A 23,578-nucleotide genomic window follows, 5' to 3' on the forward strand; every position below is an offset into this window, starting at 1 on the left:
TACACCCCATCATTCTGAAAATAACCAAATGGTTCTACTGTTTTCATCTGTTAATTAATCCACAGCCCATGCTAACATGCTATTTGCAATCCTTTTGAGTCCTAATCTTGTGTAACAACCTCTCGTATGGCACCTTATTGAATATTTTGCAAATCCAAATCTACATTAACTAGAGCCTCCTTATCTATATGGCCATAAGACGTAGGAGCAGAAGTAGGCCATTTGGCCCATCTAGTCTGCTCCGCCATTCCATGAGATCATGGCCAATCTGATAATCCTGAACTCCACTTTCCTGGCTTGTCCCCAAAACCCTTGATTCCCTTACTGATTAAAAATCTGCCTATCTCAGCCTTGAATATACTTAACGACCCAGCCTCTACAGCCCTCTGCGGTAAAGAATTCCACAGATTGACTACCCTGAGAGAAGAAATTCCTCCTCGTCTCTGTTTTAAATGGGCACCGCCTTACTCTGAGATTATGTCCTTTGGTCCTAGACTCTCCCACTAGGGGAAATAACCTCTCAGCATCTACCCTGTCAAGCCCCCTAAGAATCTTATATGTTTCAATAAGGTAGCCTCTCGATCTTCTAAACTCCAATGAGTACAGGCCCAACCTACTCAACCTCCAAAATCCCTCCATACCCGGGAGCAACCTAGCGAACCTTCTCTGGACTGCCTCCAATGCCAGTATATCTCTTCTTGGATCAGGGGACCAAAACTGTTCACAGTATCCTAGGTGTGGTCTAGTTTTAGAAAGACTTCCTATTTTTATAAGAGCAAAAATAAAAGCCTATACTCCATTCCCTTTGAAATAAAGGCCAACATTCCATTTGCCTTCCCTATAACCTGTTGAATTTTTTTTGTTAGCTTTTTGGGATTCGTGCACAAGGACTCCCAAATCCTTCTCTATTTAAATAATATTCAACTCCTCTATTCTTCCTGCCAAAGTGCATAACCTCACATTTTCCCACATTATATTCCATCTGCCAAGTTTTTGCCCACTCACCTAACCTGTCTATATCCCTCTGTAGACTCTTTGTGTCATCCTCACCACTTGCCTTCCCACTTAATTTCATGTCATCCATAAACTTGGCAATAGTATATTCACTTCCCTCATCTAAGCCATTAATATATATTGTAAATAATTGTGACCCCAGCACTGATCCCTGTGGCACTCCACTAGTTACAGGTTGCCATCCTGAAAATGCCCCCCTTATCCCAACTCTCTGTCTTCTATTTCCACAGCAGTGAATGCTCGGCGCTTATAGTCTGATACTCTTTCGAGTTATCAACAGTCACAGATTGCAACTCTTTCGAGTACAATCACAGTTCTTGGTTTCCGGGAGTGGGACGTGAACCCACAACCCTCTGATTCAAAGGCGAGGGTGCTATGAACTGAGCCACAGATGACACCTCCTCTTGGTCTTCTATTAGTTAGCCAATCTTCTATCCATGCTAATTACTACCCCCAACAGCATGGGCTCTTATCTTATTAAGTAGCTTTATGTGCGGTACCTTATCGAAAGCCTTTTGGAAATCCAAATATATTACATCTACTGATTCCCCTTTATCGATCCTGCTTGTTACCTCCTCAAAGAATTCTAATAAATTTGTTAGGCATGATTTCCCCTTCATGAAGCAATGCTGACTCTGCTTGACTATATTATGTATTTCTAAATGCTCTGCTATTACATCCTTTATAATAGACTTCAACATTTTCCCAATGACAGATGTTAAGCTAACTGGCCCATAGTTACCTGTTTTTTGTCTCCCTTTTTGAATAAGGGTGTTACATTGGCCGTTCTCCAATCCTCTAGGACTTTTCCAGAATCTAAGGATTCTTGGAAGATTACTACCAGTGCATCCACTATCTCTGTAGCTACTTCCGTTAATATCCTAGGATGCAGCCCATCAGGTCCAGGGAACTTATCGGCCTTTAGCCCAATTAGTTTCCCTAGTACTTTTTCTTTAGTGATAGCTATTGTATTTATTTCCTTCCTGCCTTTTGCCCCTTGATTATTTAGTATTTTTGGAATGCCATTAGTATCTTCTACTTTGAAGACTGAAGCAAAGTATTTATTCAACCCCTCTGCCATTTCCTGGTTCCGCAATGTTTCTTCCCCAGCCTCATTCTCTAAGGGGCCTATGTTCACTTTGGCCTCTCTCTTCCTTTACTCTGCTGGCTACACCCTTAAAACCCTTTAATAAATTTGTCAAACATTATTACACTTTCTTAAAACCTTGTTAACTCTACCTAATCATATTGCATACTTTTGAACATATAGTTGCTGTTATAATGTAGGGAAATGCAGAAAACAATTTGGCAGGGTCCCCAAAACAGCAATGAATTAAATGACCAGATTAACTGTTTTTGGTGTTGTTGATTGGTTTTTGTACATTGTAGTGATGTCTGCTGTTGGAGTGGAGAAATGGAAATTGCACTTTAAGATGAAATACAAGGCAGAGCAATTAATGAGTGGAAAACAAAAGAATAAGTCAGCATAAAAAAATCAGGACTGATTTAGAAAAGTTAATGAACAAACAGAAAAATTTAATTTGCTAACAAATAGTTCAAATAGAAGAATAAAAGGAAATATAGAATTATTGGCCAGGACATTGAGAAATTTCCCTGCTGTCCTTTGGAGCAGGTGGGTCCTCGGGTTAATGCTTTATCCATAATAAATTATTGCTGAAAAAAGACATTTTGTTGAAAATTGTCTTGCACTCATCAGGACAATCGCAAGAATACCAAAGTCAGGGGAACCAATAACTTTATACTGTATGAGAAGAGAGTGCTGATTTTATGGCAAGTGGACTCTAATTGGTAGAGGTGTTGCCATGGAGAATGCACCAGTTAATAGTGACTGACAGTCAACTACCAAGCATTGTTTGAAATTTAAACCAGGCAGCTTGACTCTGATTCCTCAGGACAATGCCTTGACCAATGAACGACGATCATTTATTTTGTTTAGCTGAAACAGGTGCAATGTGCATACATGTGTGCCAAACTACGAGCCTGACTGACAATCTTAAAATTTGTTCTCAGCGTAATTTTTAGCATACTGAGGATTATTTAGCAAATGTTGTCCAATCACAGGATCACATCTAACGTTAAGACACCGTTTTGAGTTTTGCAAGAACGGGCTGGTTGGGTACAGTCTGTACCTTGCCCTTTGTGAACAGCAGAATGGTTATGCTGTTTGTTACGATTCGCCAGTCTTTGGGATGTATGCCCTACATACTTAGCACACGCTGGCACTCAAATTCATGTACCACATTACTCATTTGTGCGATAGGCAGAACATCTTTTTGGTTTGATGTCAGCATCCTCTTAGTGGCGAATACCACTCATGTTGCTACTGCATAGTAGCAGCGTGAAATAGCTAGCTTCACCTGTTGCTCAAATTTTTGAGATACCTTGCCCTTTCAGGGTAATCTGAGGCAGACTGGGCACTTTTCAGGGCCGAAAGTGACTGCCTTAGGCCCGTTTATGAGTTTGCGTGATCTACAATGCAAAATGATCTGATCAGGGTAGCCATTATCCTGCAGGATATCTTTGATGTGCCCCATTTCAGCATCAAACTTGCATGTTTAGTTTTGGCTTGGGTCCTATTTACAAGGTTGCCGATAAGGCCAATCTTTTGCATGTAAGAATCCCAATGCGTGTATCGACCAGTGAAGGTAGACTGTGGTAGAGAACCCCAGGTAGATTTCTCAGCTAGTACATCAAGGAAGGGGAGTTCATTTGACTGCTCCATTTCAAAGGTGAATAAAAGTGCAGAGTGAAGCCCATTACGTCATGCAAGGAAATTATTACATGCTGCTACGAATTTAAATATAGTAAATGTATCATCCACATATCGGAAATATGCAAGTTGCAGAAGTTCCATCAAAGACACATTTCTCATGGAACCCAACAAAGATGTTTGCGAGAGCTGGGCCTAGAAGGGATCCCATGGCAACACCAACTATTTGGGCATATATGGTGTACTTAAAACTGAACTCAACTGCATAAGTTGCTGAGTTAATAAACTCAATGAATACTGATTCACACTACAGTGGCAGGTCTAGATCGCCATGATATACTGCTGCAGCACAAATATCTATGGCTTCCTTCAGTGGAAGATTGAATAGGCTAGCAATATCACCGAATGACCATATGGACACAGCATTGCTAGCGGTATGGGAATCCTGTATGGTCTCCACAAATGTGAAGAAATCCTTCACTGTGTATCTGGAAAACTTGTTCAAAACTGTTTGGGCAACCTCTACATACATGGATGCAGCGAGCTGTAAGGATGGACCCTGTCGTATATATCATGCGGCAGCTTCACGTTCTTACACAAATCCAGCGTGTTTTTTTTTAATCTTAGCATTTTTTTTAAAGCTTACTTTCGAGAAAGCCTGTCCAGTCATATTGAGCGACAGGTCCAACGGATACAAATTTGGACCTATCATTACGAATGGTGTGAATTTTTTTTGATGTAGTCACGCTTGTTAAGGATGACTATTCCCGTCCCTTTGTCAGGTTTACTGATGTGTATGTCTGGGTTGGTCTTAAGGCTTCGCAACGTTGTAAGACATTTACGTTGATTAAGCATCAGGGAAGTAGAAAATATTTGAGTGTTTATCTTCTTGGTCAGGCAGCATTGAATCTCACAACTTAAATAAAGGTTTAAAATAGGTATTTTTGATTTAACTTAGCAGGTCTGACAGCATCTGTGGAGAGAAAGACAGAGTTAACGTTTCGAATCCATGAGTCTTCTTCAGCTGCTTTGTGTTTGTTTCAGATTTCCAGCATCCGCAGTAGTTTGCCTTTATTTTGATTTAACTAATTGATATGAAAAAAGGGACATTAATTTTTGATTGATACTGAACATCGTAAAGCTACAATCCCAAGACAGAAAATAACTAGGCTTAGCAGGATTTACTTGTATATTGACAAAATAATCCTTTCTAGCAGCAACAATGCTACATGTTAACTATGTTGTACAAGATTAGTTCAAATGGCCTTAGGTTTGGTTTATTTCTTCCTCCATTTTAAAGTATTTTCTTTCTTTCCCATCACCACGTACCACAAATATCTGATGTAACAGGTAAATGTCTGCTTCTAGGCATTCACCAGTGCTATTTTAAAATGCAGTCAGAGTTCCACAACAGTAGAGCTCTCAATATTTTCTTCTTTTCCTCCCTGACCCATAGAGATGAGAGTGCTACCAGCCAAACCAGGTTGACATTTTAGGAGAATGACAGCCTTACCCATGATTTGGTCCAAGGGATCTACAATGGTTAGTTGAGAGAAGTGATTCAATGTGACTGGACAAAGACTCCTCTCTAAAAATTAACTAGAAGTATGAATCCAATTCAATGTAACCAAGTGGGCATGTAGGGGAGGGGTGGTGTGCACAGGCAAGGAAACATCTCCTTATGTGGGAAGCTGGAGCATCCAAGCCAGATTAATGATCATTCCCCATTCCAAATGAAATGAGAGGTCAGTTGAATTCTTTGAACCCGGTTCACAGGATATTAACTCAGAGATTCAAAGAAGTCTAGCCCAGAAATCATTGTTTGTTGCGATTGAGGTTAACTTTTCAGACCGGTGACCCTTGATCAGAACAATGGATTTCATAAATGAATTCCATCAGATTTAAGCAACATTGAGTATTTATTTGTAATTGTTTGGAATAATGAATGAAGCCAGGAACTGCAGAGGACATAGGTTTTCAAATCAGGACCCTGGAGTGTTATCAGGCTTCTATATTTGGAGAAAGGCAAAATGCTGCAGATGCTGGAAATCTGAAACAAAACAAAATGCTGGAAAAACACAGCAGGTCTGACAGCATTTGTAGAGAGAAAGACAGTTAACGTTTCAAGGCCGTATGACTCTACCAGCTATGAAGAGTCATCCAGCTCTGAGGAGGAGTCATATGGACTCAAAACATTAACTCTGTCTTTCTCTCCACAGATGCTGTCAGCCCCGCTGAGTTTTTCCAGCATTTTTTGTTTTTGTTCTATATTTGGAAATTTTGTAGTACAGCATTTGTCAATATACAAAATATCATCTGCATTAAGTGCTTCTCTTTAGGTACCTTTTTGAAGTTAGGTTGGGCCAGGGCCTGAAAGTCCCAGCAGGAGGTCCCCCACAGAACTGCTTAAAGGCAGCCCAAACTAATTCTGCATCAGTTCTTCCAGTAAACAGAAATATGGCCACTTTCATCCCAGCAGACTGACTGATTTTGAAGTCAACTACCAGAGACAAAAGGATAGCATAGTAATCTACTGCATCACCATGCTTCTTTTTCATTTTAAAAGGAAGATATCCATTTTCACAAATGGCATGATCTAGCTATCCATTCTCATTCACTCAAGAGAAGTAAGTCCCATTCCCCCATCACCCCATGCTTGTTGACCTACATTGGTTCTCGGTGAAGCAACATCTTGATTTCAAAACTCTCCTCCTGGGTTTTCAAATCCCTCCATGACCTTGTCCTTCCCTATCTCTGTAATTCCTTCTAACCCCATAACCCTCTGATATCTGCATTCATGTAATTGTGCTTTTTTGATCATTTCTGATTTTAATGGCTCTACCATTAGTGATTATGCCTATGTCTAAGCCCAGGAACATTCCCCCCGCCACCTCTCCGCTTCTCCACCTTACTTTCCTCATTTAAGACAGCCTACCTCCTTGACCAAGCTTTTGATTATCTAACCTAATATTTCCTTGTGGCTTGGTGTCGTCTTGGTTTTATGCTCCTATGTAGTGCCTTGGGACGTTTCATTACATTAAAAAAGGTACAATATAAATACAAGTAGTTGTTGAGACATAATGGACCAAATGTCACCCTCCTTTGCTGTAATTTCTATGATTCTAGTAGCATGTCATAAAGCCATTTTGCAACATTTTCTCTTGAAAGAGACAATCAAGGAGGTGGTCATTGATCTAGAGCCTGACATTGAGAAGTCATTAAATCTGCACATCAGCAGTTGTAACACTTCCACGAGAATGCCTAAGGAGAGCAGTTGTTTATGGCAACAGGACATCGTCAATGATGCTCAAAACCACAAGTAAATCTCACATGAAAATCTTCTAGTTTAAGGAAAACAGCAGAAACTTCATTTTATTCATCTGTAACATGAGCACAAAATGTTTGGTATTGAGCCCACACCCACCATTGTGTAAGAGGCTACCTAAAGATACATTTAAATCAAGGTAATATTATTTAAATTAAGGTAATATTAACAGATTTGCTTTAGAACAAGTGATATTATTTGTAACAAAAACATTTATAGATGCAACATTTAGATTATGCAAAAGAAACACAAATGTTGAATTTTATGCTTTAATTGGGAAAACATTGTCAACAATCTTTGAATAGCAACAGGGCCAAAGATTAAAATGAATATGGTAGCAAAGATACTGTAAGGTTTCCACCAAAATACACTAGAAATGGTAACACCCATTATATACATTTAGTTCTGATATCAATGCCACAATATAAAAAAGTACAACTCACTTTGCAGTGTGCTTAAATTACAATTTTGTCACTCAGTTATATTAACAAGGCACAGTGAAGCAATTTGATATAATTTACAGTATCATACAGTATAGTTAAGGCTGTTCATAATCAATTCAGTAGTCAAAACCTCAATTTAAAAAAGATTGAAAAATTCAAAGATTGATCAATGTATGGAAACATAGAAGTTGCACATTGAGAACTACCATATACCTCTTACAACCAATGAGACACCAATCACATTGCCTATCCAAAAAAAAACTCTTGTTGTATATAAACAAACAGGTTTTTATGTGATGTAGTTCAACTGAAATGGATGAGAATTTTTAAAAAGGCAAAAGGTTTATTATACTTTCCGTAAATACATAATGGAGGGGAGAGGTTACTCTCAGATGTCCTCCATTTCTAAAGAAAAACAAGATGTTCTTGGTTCTCTAGTCTGTATACATGTGTTTTCTTAGAGAAATAAAAACAAGACAGCTACCTAATTTTCATTTTTTTCCAGGTATTGTAATATATTGACAAAGTTGAATAAACACAGATGAACTCCTGTTAACCCATTTCCTCCATGCACGTCTATTGTATAAGCACACCCGAAACCCTAAAAAGAATTGAATGATAACTTTTTGGTGCATTATATGGTCAGTATACTAAATTCATTCAACCTATAAAAAGTAGTGACATAATCCAGCTACAGTTTGTATAAAAAAGGTGACTCACTTGTTGATTATAAAGTGATTTTCTGATTGTAGACCACTTTATTTGCATTTATACAAGCTCAAACTATGCATATTCAGCGGATTCAACTGAAAGATGGAAGATATTGCAACCAAAAATACTTCATATTTCAGTTTATCCAGATACATGGAAGCTCCCCAAAAGGTAGATGTTGTTCATGCAAGTTTGAATGTTTCCATGCAAAGTTGTGTTATTTTTCCAGTGTACTATAATATTCAAAAGCACATCTTAGAAAAAAAGGTTGAACAATTAAACAGGTCTTCATTTGGCAAAAATCAGCAGAGAGAACAAACTTGACAAATACAAAAAATAAATTAAGGAAAAAATAGTGATATACACTGCAAAAATCAAAAACATTTCCAGTTTCCAAAAAAAATTGGGTCAACATTTCTGCTTACTTTCCTGGTTTCACAAAAATATTAATGCACATTGAGATTTTATACCCAAATTAGAAATATAACAGGCACCCAAACAATGATTCTGGCAACTTTGATCTAATCTGCCAAAAATTGAATCTGAGCAATAATTACAGGCATAACAAAAAAATCTACTTCACATTTTCCTGTATGTATAGACTACAATTTAGAAGGGGCAAGAACATGTACTAATGTAGATAGTGTAATAGAGATTGAAGTGCTGAACAGAGGAATTATTAAATACAACAGTTTACTCTTCAGGTATTAAGCAGCTCAGAAATTTAAAATATCACAAACTGCAGCTTTGACAATAAAGCTCAAATATGCCTCCTAGTGGTGGGTTTTAGAGCAGTGTATACAGACAGTCAAAGCCCTGGGAGGAGGTTACCTACCCCCCTCTTTAGGACAAAAAAAATGCCCATAAGCAAAACAAAATAGGTACAATGTTAATACAGATGTATCATGTATTTTGCTTCTGTTTGAGACCGCAGGAGCCATTCAAAGCACGTTTTGCTAACACTTAAAACTTTTCAACTCCTGAGCAAGCTAATTAATATTAATTTTACATGTAATCTTCACAAGTAAGTTGATGAAATTGAAATGTTGTCTATTCAATGTTTCATCTCAAGGTAACTGCAACCTGGATTTAGAACTATAAATCACTCATTAGTTTTATTTATTAAATACAAATTTAATAGCTTCAGTGCCTTCCCTCTGGCCAATTTAGAAATTGGACCAACACCAAAAGTGTTCAACTTAAAATGTTACAGTAATTTAATATTTTACAGTAAAAAATCAGAAATAGACTTATGGCAACTTTAAATATCTTAACTATATGGTACAAGAGAATAAGTCAGTAGTCAAGATTCTGCCCATCACAGAAGGCTATTCAGGATCAAATAGAAAATTAGTTTTAGCCAACAACTGTGTTGAATCCAGAATACACACATGCAAAACTAACTTTCAGGAGAGTGAGACACTTCAAAAATGCCCAATGAAATACTTACTTGGATGTAAAAAAAAAAATCTAATTTTCTTCCCTGGCCTCCTGAAGGGAATGAAATACCCAAATACAGAATCATGGAAGAAGTCAGCAACCCATTCATTCAATGTCCACACAAAATCTCTCCAGCAGGGCTTACTGGATAGCAATCAGGACAAGAATTCTAATTGATTTTTCTCTCCACCTCAGTAGCACTAATTGGTTCCCCAGCTGATATTAACTTGCTCAACACAGATTGGTAACAAAATTTAATCTATAGGACCCACTGCTGAAGATTCATGGCAGAACCTACTAGGCCAGGGGTATCCAAGCCCTCGTTTTAGTAGGTGACCTATATTTATGCCAGGATTTTGGGAGACCTTGTATGAAGTTTTAACATCTATATTCTCATACATGTACATATATCACAAGTTGCTGAAACTACTAGATCATGATGTGTTGATGGGAAATTATTCCAATGATGAGGCAATATTGCTAAAAAAAAACAATTAACTGTTACAAAATTCAAACATAAAAACAAATTTTAAAAATTAGAACAAATAGGATAAATATTCCAAGGCTTTGAGGGTTGCATTTCCAGAGGTCAGTAGCTGCAAGTATCACTACGGTTAGTTTAGGGACATCACTGCAGTAGGCCAGAGAAGCTATCAGTCGGTTTAAATGGATCTTATCCTACCTGCGATTTCAACTATTATTTGATTAATTTTTCACCAGTGGAGGTGCAAATCTATTTGAAAGCTTGTACTTTTGTCATTTATTGACAAATTGTAAATCCAGTCCATTTCCTAGTTTTTTGTTTTTTAGTTCTTATTAAATGGGGGAGGAAAATGGGGTTTGCAGTACACCCCATTAAGGATGCAAACCCAAATAAGCTTTCATTATGCTAGAGAAACATTAGTCAAACATGTCTTTAGGTAATGTTAATTATGAGTTTAAACCCCCAAAACTGTTGTAAAATATCTAGAAGGAATTCAGCCAAACTGAGTCATGCCATTTCCCTCCACCATGTGAAACTCCTATAATATAAACAGCACCAATAATAAAAGGAGATGGTTTGTTTTTACTATACGTTTTGGCAAAATCAACACTGGTACTTAGCTTTGGAATTACTTTGCATCAACTACCCTGCTAACAAGTACACATGCTCATAAGCAGCCAACTTTAGGCCAAAATAACTCAGGAAATCAAGATCACTGATCCAGTGGTTTGGATTTTATCCTTCCCAACATAGACACAGACTTTTTGGTTAAGAGATTAATTGCAGTTTTGAATTTTTGCTAAACAAAACTGGAAAACAGGAGTATAGAAAACAAAGCAACTTAAACTCATGAAGCTGGTGTCATAGGCATGCAAAAACTTTTGAACTAAAGACTTGCAACATTATTTTGGTAAAGACTCACAGCCAAAAATAAAATCAAAATGTTGTGGTTGTAGGGGGGTGGAAATCTACGCTATAACAAACCTAGATCCTCCTCGTCATCTGGCAAGTTCTCCATTGATCCAAAGCTCATTGAGAGATTTGTTGAGACTGGAATGCGAGGCTTTATAGATTGCCGACGTAACGTACCAAATGGAAAAGTTGAAGAAAGACGGCTGCTCTCATGAAATGGTGTGAAGATATCAGTGTTTGGAGAACTTGGTTGCCTTTTGAGTATCCTCTGTGATACTTTTGTCTGTAAGGTTTTTATCTCATCTATAATTTCACAGGCTTTGTTCAGAGCGGTTATTGAACCACCACCTGGTATTTGAACCTCTGGAATCCAACGCAGGTATCGCTGGCCCCAGATTTTTAAAGCAGGACCATCATGCAAGGGAAGGAGCAGTCCGTGGTGATCAATTGGTTTACTGCGCCAATTTTCATAGAACAGTCTGTAGCTAACTGAATGGTCTTCAGCTGTGAGTGTCCACCTGCTTATCTTTTTACCTAGAAAAGTCTTTATTAAGTGATCCGTCTCCTCCCTGAAAAACCCTTTTTTGGGTGAAGGCCTATTGTGATAGGATGGACTTGATGGCAGAGACATCTGGCGTTGTGGCTGAGAAAAAAAATAGCATAATGAAATCATATATATAAAAAATCTACCAACAAAATATTTGCTTTTCTCCAAGAAAGTGTAACTGAAATGGACAGTAATAATATCAAATAGTAAAATCCACATGCAATAGTAATAGAGATGACTAAGGAACAGAAAATCTAGAATTGCGCAGAGTATAGATATGTGACATGAAATTATTTAAGCTGTTGAGCCATTCAGTAACACAGCAGATATTTGCATTTTCCTTTTAAGCAAATCAGCCAAAAAATCAGCATGGCATGCACACAGGCAAATTTTGTGGGGTGGGGGATGGATTTTCACTTCCAGGTAGATATGGCAAATCATAGCATTAAGCCCCAACTGTCACTTGAATTTCTAAGTAAACAAATGGTTTCCATTTCTGCCCAATGCTATACTCCCATCAAGTAGTTCAGAAAGCTGGGGATATTAGAAGTTATTTAAACTAATCCAAAACTGAAGTTACACTTTCTGCCATGTGGTTTCTGTGCATCTATTTTGCAGTATCAACATGATGTTCTCCTTCTCTCCCCTCTACAAGATTGGTCCACCATTTTTCTTCAATCTGATTCCAGAGATACTATCAGTCCTCCAAAACCTTGAGCAAATAGCAAGCAGCCATTCTTTCTGTGCGAGGCTAGGCTAGTGTTGATAGGATATCTAACTGGGATGAGACAGGAGACAAAAGCAGTCAAGACTGTTCCCCTCGTAACCCATCCAAGGTCGGCTAATCAGCACAGCTCACAATACAACCTCGAAGTTTTCTGATCCATTTGGCAAAATTCTACATTTATTTAGGGAGTGCGAGAGTCAGTGCAAGTGTGTGCACACGCGTGTTGGGGAAGAATTCATAAAATACATTTATATGTACTCATATATTTTTTTCTCCAGTTTAAAATAGATTAAGCTAAGGAAAGGTAAGTGTTCTAGTTTTTATTCAAAGTACATAAATAATTAAACTTTTTTTTACTGTATTAAGTTAAAGGGGTTTTTTTTCAACTAGAGGCATGGCAGGGCAGCTCAGTCCCATGTTGTGTACCGCCTGAAGCATGTGGGAAATCCTAGATGCTCCTTACGCTCTGACCAACCATGTGTGCAGGAAGTGCCACCAGCTGCAGCTACTTGAGCTCCGAGTTTCGGAGCTTGAGCGGCAGCTGGAGGCACCGAGGTGCATCTGCGAGGCTCAGAATTTCTTGGATAGCATGTTTTTAGACGTGGTCACCCCACAGCTTATGGAAGTGCAGACAGAGAGGGAATGGGTGACCAGTCAGAAGAAAGGTGTCAGGCAGGTAGTCAGGAAATCCCCAGGGTGCATCTCGCTCGAGAATCGTTTTTTTGTGTTAGAAGACGATGAGAGTGACGGTTCCTCTGGGGAGTGCAGCCATGCTCATGGCACTGTGAGAGGCTCAGCTGCACGAGAGGAGGTGGGGAGGAAAATGAAGGGAAGAGCAATAGTGGTAGGGGACTCGATACTAAGGGGAACAGACAGGCATTAATGCTGCCGTAGACGTGACTCCAGGATGGTATGATGCCTCCCTGGTGGCACAGAACGGCTGCAGGACATTCTAAAGGGGGAGGGCAGACAGACAGAGATCGTGGTACATATTGGTACCAACGACATAGGTAGAAAGAGGGATGAGGTCCTGCAAGCAGAATTTAGGGAGCTAGGAAACAGATTGAAAAACAAGACCTCAAAAGTAGAAATCTCTGGATTACTTCTGCTGCCACGTGTTAGTGACTATAGAAGTAGGAGGTTAGTCCAGGTGACTGCGTGGCTGGAGAGATGGTGCAGGAGGAAGGGCTTTAGATTTCTGGGACATTCGGACTGTTGCTGGGGACAGTGGGACCTGTACAAGGTGGACGGGTTGCACCTGAACAGGAATGGGACCAACATCCTTGCGGGGAGGTTTGCTAGTGCTGTTAGGGAAGGTTTAAACTAACTTGGCAGGGGGATAGATTCCTGAGAGGAAGTTCAGCAGGGGGAGATGCACAGCCAAAATTAGGAGAGAGAGCAAGTGAGTCTGGAAGGCATAGAAATTATAGGCCAGTTAAGGCACAAGGGAGTTTGGCAAGGTTGGATGGTATTTATTTTAATGCAAGGAGTCTGACAAATAAGGCAGATGAGTTGAGAGCACAGATTAACACATGGAAGTATGATGTAATTGCTGTTACAGAGACATGGTTGAGAGAGGGGTAGGATTGGCAGCTCAATGTTCCAGGATATAGGGTCTTCAGGCGAGACAGGGAAGGAGGTAAAAAGAGGAGGGGGTATCGCAATATTGATCAAGGAATTAATTACAGCAGGAAGGAGGGATGACATCTGAGAAGGCTCCTCAAATGAAGCCATTTGGGTAGAACTGAAAAACAAAAAAGGAGCAATCACATTGCTAGGAGTGTACTGTAGGCCCCCAAACAAACAGTCAGAGAGAAATAGAAGAGCAGATATGTAGGCAAATTTCAGAAAAGTGTAAAAATAATAGGGTAGTAATAGTGGGGGATTTCAACTTCCCCAACATTAACTTGGTTAGTCATAGTGTGATAGATTTAGAAGGAGTGAAATTCTTAAAATGCATCCAGCAGAGCTTTTTAAGCCAGTATGTAGAAGGTCCTATAAGAGAGGGGGCGGTCTTGGATTTAATTTTAGGGAATGAAGCCAGGCAAGTGGTAGAGGTATTGGTGGGGCAGCATTTAGCAGATAGTGATCATAACTCCGTTAGATACAAGGTTATTATGGAAAAGGACAAGGATGGGCCAGAAATCAGAGTTCTAAATTGGAGGAAGGCTGATTTTAATAAGATCAGATATGATTTGGCCAGAGTGGACCGGGAGCAGCTACTTTTAAGTAAATCTGCGTCAGAGCAGTGGGACTCATTCAAGAAGGAAATAGGGAGAGAACAGGGCCAACATATTCCAGCAAAGACAAAGAGTGGGACCAACACATCCAGGTAACCCCAGATGTCAAGGGACATACAGGATTGGATAAAGAGAAAAAGGGAGGCTTATGGCAGATACCGAGGGCTCAAAACAGCGGAAGCCCTAGAGGAGCATAGAATGTGTAGGGGGGGAAACTTAAAAAGGAAATTAGGAGAGCAGAAAGGGGGCATGAAAAAACATTGGCAGGTAAAATAAAGGAAAATCCAGAGTTATTTTACAAGTACATTCAGAGTAAGAGGATAACTAAGGCCCATTAAGGACCATAGTGGTAATTTGTGTGTGGAGCCGGAAGACGTAAGTTGGGTTCTAAATGAATACTTTGTGTCGGTGTTCACAAGTGAGAGGGGCGATGTGGGTATGGAAATCAGGCAGAAGGACTATGATATAATTAAATAAATTAGCAAAGAAAGGGAGGAGGTTCTAAGTGGTCTGGCAGGCTTAAAAGTAGATAAATCTCCAGGCCCGGATGAAATGTATCCCAGGCTGTTGAGTGAGGCAAGGGAGGAGATAGCAGGGGCGTTGGCAATAATTTTCAATACCTCTCTGGCCACAGGGAGGTGCCAGAGGACTGGAGGACAGCCAATGTGGTACCGTTATTCAAGAAGGGAGGAAGGGATAAACTAGGGAACTACAGGCCAGTGAGTTTAACCTCAGTGGTGGGGAAACTATTGGAAGCAATTCTGAGGGACAGAATTAATCTACACTTGGAGAGGCAGGGATTAATCAAGGACAGTCAGCATGGTTTTGTTAAGGGGAGGGCACATCTGACCAATTTGATTGAATTTTTCAAAGAGGTGACCAGGTGTGTAGATGAGGGCAATGCATTTGACGTAGTCTACTTGGACTTCAGCAAGGCTTCTGATAAGGTCCTGCATGGGAGACTGATAACAAAGGTAAGAGCCCATGGGATCCAAGGTAACTTAGCAAATTGGATCCAGAATTGGCTAAGTGGCAGGAAGCAGAGGGTGATGGTCAAAGGGTGTTTTTGTGACTGGATGCCTATATCCAGTAGGGTTCCACAGGAATCGGTGTTAGGTCCCTTGCTGTTTGTGGTATATATAAAATATCTAGACTTGAATGTAGGAGGGTTGATCAGTAAGTTCGTGGATGACACGAAAACTGGTGGGGTGGTAAACAGTGAGGAGGATAGCCTTAGATTACAGGAGGATATAGATGGGCTGGTCAGATGGGCTGATCAGTGGCAAATGGAATTTAATCCGGATAGAAACTAGGAGGAACAGGCCATTCGGCCCTTCGCGCCTGCTCCACCATTCATTATGATCATGGCTGATCATCCAACTCAATAGCCTGCTCCTGCTTTCCCCCCCATATCCTTTGATCCCTTTCGCCCCAAGAGCTATATCTAACTCCTTGAAAACATACAATGTTTTGGCCTCACCTACTTTCTGTGGTGGCGAATTCCACAGGCTCACCACTCTCTGGGTGAAGAAATTTCTCCTCATCTCAGTCCTAAATGGTCTACCCCGTATCCTCAGACTGTGACCTCTGGTTCTGGACTCCCCCACCATCGGCAACATCTTTCCTGCATCTACCCCGTCTAGTCCTGTTAGAAGTTTATAGGTTTCTATGAGATACCCCCTTATTCATGAACTCCAGCAAATATAATTCTAATCGACTCAATCCCTCCTCATATGTCAGTCCCACCATCCCAGGAATCAATCTGGTAAACCTTCACTGCACTCCCTCTACAGCAAGAACATCCTTCCTCAGATAAGGAGACCAAAACTGCACACAATATTTCAGGTGTGGTCCCACCAAGGCCCTGTATAATTGCAGCAAGACATCCCTGCTCCTGTACTCGAATCCTCTCGCTATGAAGGCCAACATACCATTTGCCTTCTTTACCACCTGCTGCACCTGCATGCTTACCTTCAGCGACTGGTGTATGAGGGCACCCAAGTCTCGTTGCACATTCCCTTCTCTCAATTTATAGCCATTCAGATAATTACCTGACTTCCTGTTTTTGCTACCAAAGTGAATAACCTCACATTTATCCACATTAAACTGCATCTGCCATGCATTTGCCCACTCACTCAACTTGTCCAAATCACACTGAATCCTCCTCACAGCTCACTCTCCCACCCAGCTTTGTATCATCTGCAAATTTGGCGATATTACATTTAGTTCCCTCATCTAAATCATTAATATATATTGTGAATAACTGGGGTCCCAGCACCGATCCCTGCAGTACCCCACTAGTCACTGCCTGCCATTTGGAAAAAGACTCATTTATTCCTACTCTTTGTTTCCTGTCTGCCAACCAGTTTTCTATCCATCTCAATACACTACCCCCAATCCCATGCCCTTTAATTTTACACGCTAATCTCTTATGTGGGACGTTGTCGAAAGCCATCTGAAAGTCCAAATAAACCACATCCACTGGCTCCCCCTCATCAACTCTACTAGTTACATCCTACAAAAATTCCAGTAGGTTTGTCAAGCATGATTTCCCTTTCATAAATCCATGCTGACTCTATCCGATTCTGCCACTGTTTTCCATGTGCTCAGCTATTAAATCTTTTATAATGGACTCTAGAATTTTCCCCACTACCAATATCAGGCTGACTGGTCTATAATTCCCTGCTTTCTCTCTACCTCCCTTTTTAAATAGTGGGGTTACATTAGTTAGCCTCCAATCTGTAGGAACTGTTCCAGAGTCTACAGGATCTCGGAAGATGACCACCAATGCTTCCATTATTTCTAGGGCCACTTCCCTAAGTATTCTGGGATGTAAATTATCAGGCCCTGGGGATTTATCGGCCTTCAATCCCATCAATTTCTCCAACACCATTTCCCTAATACTGATTTCTTTCAGTTCCTCCCTCTTACTGAACCCTGTGTTCCCCAACATTTCTGGTATGTTATTTGTGTCCTCCATTGTGAAGACAGAACCAAAGTATGTATTTACTTGGTCAGTCATTTCTTTGTTCCCCATTATAAATTCCCCTGTTTCTGACTGTAAGGGACCTACATTTGTCTTCGCCAATCTTTTTCTCTTCACATACCTATAGAAACTTTTACAGTCAGTTTTTTATGTTCCCCACAAGCTTACTTTCGTATTCTATTTTCCCCCTTCTTAATCAATCCCTTGGTCCTCCTATGCTGAATTCTAAAGTGCTCCCTATCCTTAGGTCTGTTGTTTTTTCTGGATAAGTGTGAGGTATTGCAATTGGGCAGGACAAACAAGGCATGGGAATACACGATGAATGGTAGGACCCCGGGAAGTACTGAAGATCAGAGGGACCTTGGTGTGCATGTCCACCGGTCCCTTAAGGTAGCGGGACAGGTAGATAAAGGTGGTTAAGAAGGCATATGGGATATTTACCTTCATTAGCCGAAGCATAGAATAGAACAGCAGGGAAGTTATGCTGGAACTGTATAAAATGCTGGTTAGGTCACAGCTAGAGTATTCATGCAGTTCTGGAATCTGCATTATAGGAGGGATGTGATTGCACTAGTGAGTGCGCAAAGGAGATTTACCTGGATGTTGCCTGGGCTGGAGAGTTTTAGTTATGAGGAGAGATTGGATAGACTGGGGTTATTTTCCCTGGAGCAGAGGAGATTGATGGGGTACATGATTGAGGTGTATAAAATTATGAGGGGCATAGATAGGGTAGACAGGAAAGAACTTTTCCCCTTGGTGGAGGGATCAATAACCAGGGGGCATAGATTTGAGGTAAGGGGCAGGAGGTTTAGAGGGGATGTGAGGAAGAATTTTTTCACCCAGAGGATGGCGGGAATCTGGAACTCACTGCTTGAAAGGGTGGTAGAGGCAGAAACCCCCATAACATAGAAGTATTTGGATGTGCACTTGCGATGCCATGGCATACAAGGCTATGGGCCTAGTGCTGGAAAATGGGATTAGAATAGTTAGGTACTTGTTTGACCGGCACAGACACGATGGGCTAAAGGGCCTTTTTCTGTGCTGTAGGCCTCTATGACTATGAATATGACTATGATGATGTAAAAAAAAATGTTTCTTCTAAGGAATCCAATTTTGGCCCTACATTTCTCTTCATCAGCTGAGCTTGAACAAAGGTAATTATTTTGAGTTTTATAAATAGGAGCACAGAGTACAAAAGCAAAGAGGCTATGATAAATTTGTGTATGCCACTGAGTATTGTGTGCAGTTTTAGGCATCCTTCTGAAGAAAAAGCATAAAAGCCATGGAGTGTGTTTGTGGTGTCGATCCGTCAGGATGATACCAAGGTATATTTTTTTTCTTATATTCAGTTACGGGATGTGGGCATCGCTGGCTAGGCTAGCATTTATTGCCCATCCCTAATTCCCTTGAGAAGGTGGCAGTGAGCTGCCTTGAACAGCTGCAGTTCACATGGTGTAGGTACACCCACAGTGCAGTTAGGGAGGGAGTTCCAGGATTTTGACCCTGGAACTGAATAAGAAACAGGACTTCAGATACTGGAACTATTTTCACTGGAAGAGAGAAAGCTAAAAATAGAGTGATAGATTTTTTAAATGATGAAATAATTTCAGAAGGTAAGTAAAGAAAGTTTACTTCCTCTGGTGTGAAGTCAACGCTGGAGAGCTAGAACTGAATAATGGGCTGAATGTCCTTCTGTCCTGTAAGCATCTTTGGAAGAGATTTTTTAAAAGGTTTATTGATGCTGTCTACGTTAATAACTACCACTGCTAATAATACAGGTTTAAATAGGATGATTACATATCTGAAAGCAATGGCTTTCTTAAGAATTTAGGCACCACTCTACATGAAACCGAAATACAAGCTAACCCCAACATGCACCCTCCTAGTCAAGTTAGTAGATGGGTTTGGTCAAAAATTGAAGACCTTAAAATACCTCTGGTATATCCAGAAAATTTTCCTGAACAATCTCCAAGCAGTTCAGTGTAGGGTCCTTTGATGATATGAAGAAGGCAGATTTACTCAAAGATGACAAATATAGTTTCTGTAAGAACATTCACTACTCCCACTGTTAATTCATATGTGGCTACTTTATGGCAGAGCATTATTGTAGCAAGAAAACATTATTGCAGGTATATCTAATTAGGAAGCAACATACTTGATGTCAGCTCTTTTGCTAGGCTTTTCACTGTAGGTATGGCGTCACACACACACAAATGAAATTATCGCTACTACCATATTGTTCAAGACTTCGATATTTATCCCATTTACTTTATCTATTGTGGTTTTAGTTTTCTTTTCGAATCTCTGGCTTTTTGCTTACACTTGCAATTTCTCCAGGCATGCTCTCTGTTGCAGCCAAGTTAAAGAACTGCGCTGGTGGACAAACTATGAGAAGTCAGTAGTAGTCATTTTTAAAAATAAAATTTCTACAATTTGAAATTAGAGTTTTCACATGCTTTTGTTTCAGGAGTCTAAGTTGATCCTGGTCTCATGTGACTTACTGATGGATGAATCTTTGTAAACACCCATTTTATAGAAAAAAAATAACAAGCAAGTTTTCTTTTATGAATTGCAGACAGTATTTAGCTCATCTACTTGACTAAAGCTAGTCAGCGAGATGCACACCACCCTCCCCACCCCCAACAACAGCCCCTATAGCAAAGAGACTTGGACTAGGTCGCTCACCAAAAATACTTTTCTACAGCATTGAGCAAAACCACAGGATGTTATCTAGACTTTTTCTAATGTCCCTATGCAAGGATATTAACTATATATTAAAAATACACGATCCAAAATTTAAACGAATTACCTTAACACGTTGGGTTCTTCTAACGTTATCCGTTTTTGGCTTTCCAATGTAAAGTGGATTATAAAAGAGTGCTTGAACAGAGTTCTCAAACTGCACAGACCATTCCCAAACACTGGGAAGTTTCAATGACCTGTTTACCATTCGCCGATCTTCATCAAGCTACAAAAACAAAGAAAACAGACTGTGACCTGACTGGCAAAATAACACATCTTCAACACAAACAATTTGGATGAGGACAGAAATAAAGGTTCATCCTAAGACAGTATCTCTTTATACTGCTCTGCAGCACAAAACAAAATAACAGTGCAAAATATTGGCATTTGCACTAAACATATCTCCTAAATTCTAAATGTTAACATCTGTTCTAACAGTTGCAAAATTAGGAATTAAGTGATATTTTTATTATAGTGTTACTTATTGAAAACATTGAAGTTCATAATTGTAGTTGTGGATAGGAAGGTGAGGATGATATTGATTTTTTTTTAAATGTTGCAATTTTTTTTACTTTATAGAATTAAAGTTTTCCAGCACTAAAAGGAGAATATTGGATCCAACGAGTCTCTGAATAGCTATCCACCTCCAGCATGATGCTACCACTAAACATTTCTTCCCTTCTCCTTTCAGCTTACTAAAGAGACAATTTCCTTTGCGATACTCTGGTCTACTCCTTGGTTACCCCAAACACCACCGCCCATTCCCACATCACTTCTTTCCTTCTCTGTCCAAATACTCCTTCCAGGTGAAATAGCAATTTACTTGTACTTCTTTCAACTTGTATTCACTACTCACTATCCAATTCCCTCTACATTGGGGGAGACTAAATACGGATTGCGTGATCACTTTGTGAAGCACCTTCGTTCAGTTCACAAGCATGAGCTTTTGGTCACCTGTCATTTAATTCTTTGCTCCACTCCCACTCTAACCTTGGCCTCCTAAACTGTTCCTGCATGCAAGCTTCAGGAATAGCACCTCATCTTTAGATTAGGCATTTTACAGCCTTCCAGATTCAATGTGGAGTTCAACTTCAGATCGTAACCTCTGCTCCTATTTCTTCCATTTGGTTTTGGGCAGTAGTTGTTAGTAATAATTCTGCATTTTCCCATTAATACGTCCTCTAGACACATCTTTTGTTTCTTTACTTGTTCCATTATCACCCCATTTGTCTTGTACCAACATCCCTTGTCATTTAATCTGTCTTCCACCCAATCACAGACCTTCCCTTTTGTCCTTTCCTTTCTTCCCCACTTTCTTTGCCTCTGTACTTGATAAAACTTGTTACATCGCTACTTTTTCCAGTTCTGATAAAAGGTCATCGACCTGAAGCATTAACACAGTTTCTCTCGCTGCAGATGTTGGCAGTCCTGCAGAATTTTCTGCTTTTATTTCAGATTTCAAGCACCTGCAGTATTTTGCTTTTGTATGAGATAATTGATATCACCTTAACATGCTCGAAGATTATAACTTCCCTTTAGCATTGTAATGGAACTCAGAAGCAGATATCCATTTATGTCGGCTTTAGAAATACATTTTACTAGTAAGGAACCATAATCAATATTCAGATACATCAAATCTAGCAAGTCGATAGTGATTCAGTAACAAGCAAATACAAAGAATCTAAAAGACATTTTGTAACAACTAGAACACCTACCATTTGGTTATTATCCCTTTGCCATGGTGAATTGAACAGGAAGGTGCTAAAGATAGGGATGAACATGCTGTCTGACAATATAGTCATGTAGGTCTCTGTAAACTCAAAGGCTGGTGGATATTGCTGAAGTAACTGCCACACACATTCCAGGAAGAGAAGAAATACTGGTGCCTTCAATTTAAAAAAAGGTTGCAAAAATGGTATTACTTTTGTCAAAGCTTATGCCTACTTTACAAACAAAATTAAAATAATGACGTAATGACTATTTTTGGTCATTATAAACTCATTTGATTCTGTAGATAAGACAAATGACTTCACATTTCACAGCTTCTCCAAAAAAGTGTTGCTATGGGAACACACAAGGGACCTTGCTATGTCTGCTTTTAAATGACAAGTAGAACATCCTTTGTTCTAATCCTACTCATATCATCTCCCTTACCCCTCTTACTGGTACAATGATAATGTATTGGTGCCACTTCATGCTCTCATTCCAAACTGCAAACTTTGCTTCTAACCTCCATCCAACCAGTCCCCACATTCAGTGGATCATCTTCTGGTGGTGGTGTCATGGAGGTGGCAAACATCCTCCTCCTCCTGCCCTTTCAGCATTCCAATGGAATCATTCCCTCCATTACACGTTGATCCACTCTTCAATCACCTACAACCTCAAATCCCCTTCAAAGCAAGCAGGGGATGCAACATTTGTCCTTTCACCTCCTCCCTTCCCACTGCTGTGGCCCCAAATACTTGCCTGGGTGAAACAACAACTTGCTTGTACTTCATCCAACTTAGTATATGTATTCGCTGCTTACAATGTGTTGTCCCATACCTGGCAAATGAAATGCAGACTGAACGATCTCTTTTGAACATCTCTATTGGAGTCCTCAACTGCGACTAAGCTTCTGGTTGCTTGCCATTTTAATTCTCCATTACACCCCACCTCTCTGGCCTCGATGCAAGCTCAAAGTACAACACCTCATCTTTCTAATAAGCATGCTACAGCTTTCCGGCCTGGAGTTTAATAACTTTGGACCTTAACAGGTGTCTTTTGGACACTAGATGCTGTTAATAGTGGGAAGGCTGCACCACTTCCACTCAGTGGTTCTGATGTGAGCTGGCACTTTGGGTGGGGGTTCCCCTATCGGTACATGGCTAGGTGATCCACATTTCTGGGGTCGAGTTTCTTCACTTCCGCCACATTCCTGGGCCATGGGAGCCTTTCGCTACATGACATTTCACTTGCTTGCCTCTTGCACTGCTGCTGTCCTGTAACCATTTACACCTCCTGTGAGCCCATCTTTTGTTTTGATACTTGTCATTACCATCTCATTTTGCAATTTAATCATTCCTGTACTCACCCCATCAGAATTCTATTTTGTTCTTTCCATGTCCTTTTTCCTGGCTCTGTACTTACTTAGCGACTGTTTCTCCTAACTTTTTCCAGTTCTAATGAAGCATCATAAACCTGAAACATCAACTCTGTTTCTCTTTGCAGGTATTGCCAGACCTGAGTGTTTCCAGTATTTTCTGTTACTTTTGATTACAAGCTTTGTTTAAAATA

General features: G+C 40.0%; 1 protein-coding gene across 2 annotated transcripts in view; it reads right to left on the reverse strand.

Annotated features, from left to right (window-relative positions):
- Positions 1-7,090: 7,090 nt before the first annotated feature.
- mtmr12 (myotubularin related protein 12) overlaps positions 7,091-23,578 on the reverse strand; it is a 65,362-nt gene continuing 48,874 nt past the window's right edge. The window contains exons 13-16 of one of the 2 annotated variants that reach the window (XM_078551197.1): positions 22,018-22,188; positions 20,370-20,528; positions 19,494-19,550; positions 7,091-11,703 (exon numbers count right to left, since the gene is read on the reverse strand). In XM_078551197.1, the coding sequence (XP_078407323.1) occupies positions 11,122-11,703; positions 19,494-19,550; positions 20,370-20,528; positions 22,018-22,188 (969 nt within the window). In that variant the 3' untranslated portion in view covers positions 7,091-11,121. The remainder of the gene's footprint in view (positions 11,704-19,493; positions 19,551-20,369; positions 20,529-22,017; positions 22,189-23,578) is intronic. The other variant, XM_078551206.1, reaches the window with a different exon arrangement.

Source organism: Cetorhinus maximus, chromosome 1 (genome assembly GCF_964194155.1).
Source record: "Cetorhinus maximus chromosome 1, sCetMax3.hap1.1, whole genome shotgun sequence".
NCBI classification, from domain to species: Eukaryota; Metazoa; Chordata; class Chondrichthyes; order Lamniformes; family Cetorhinidae; genus Cetorhinus; species Cetorhinus maximus.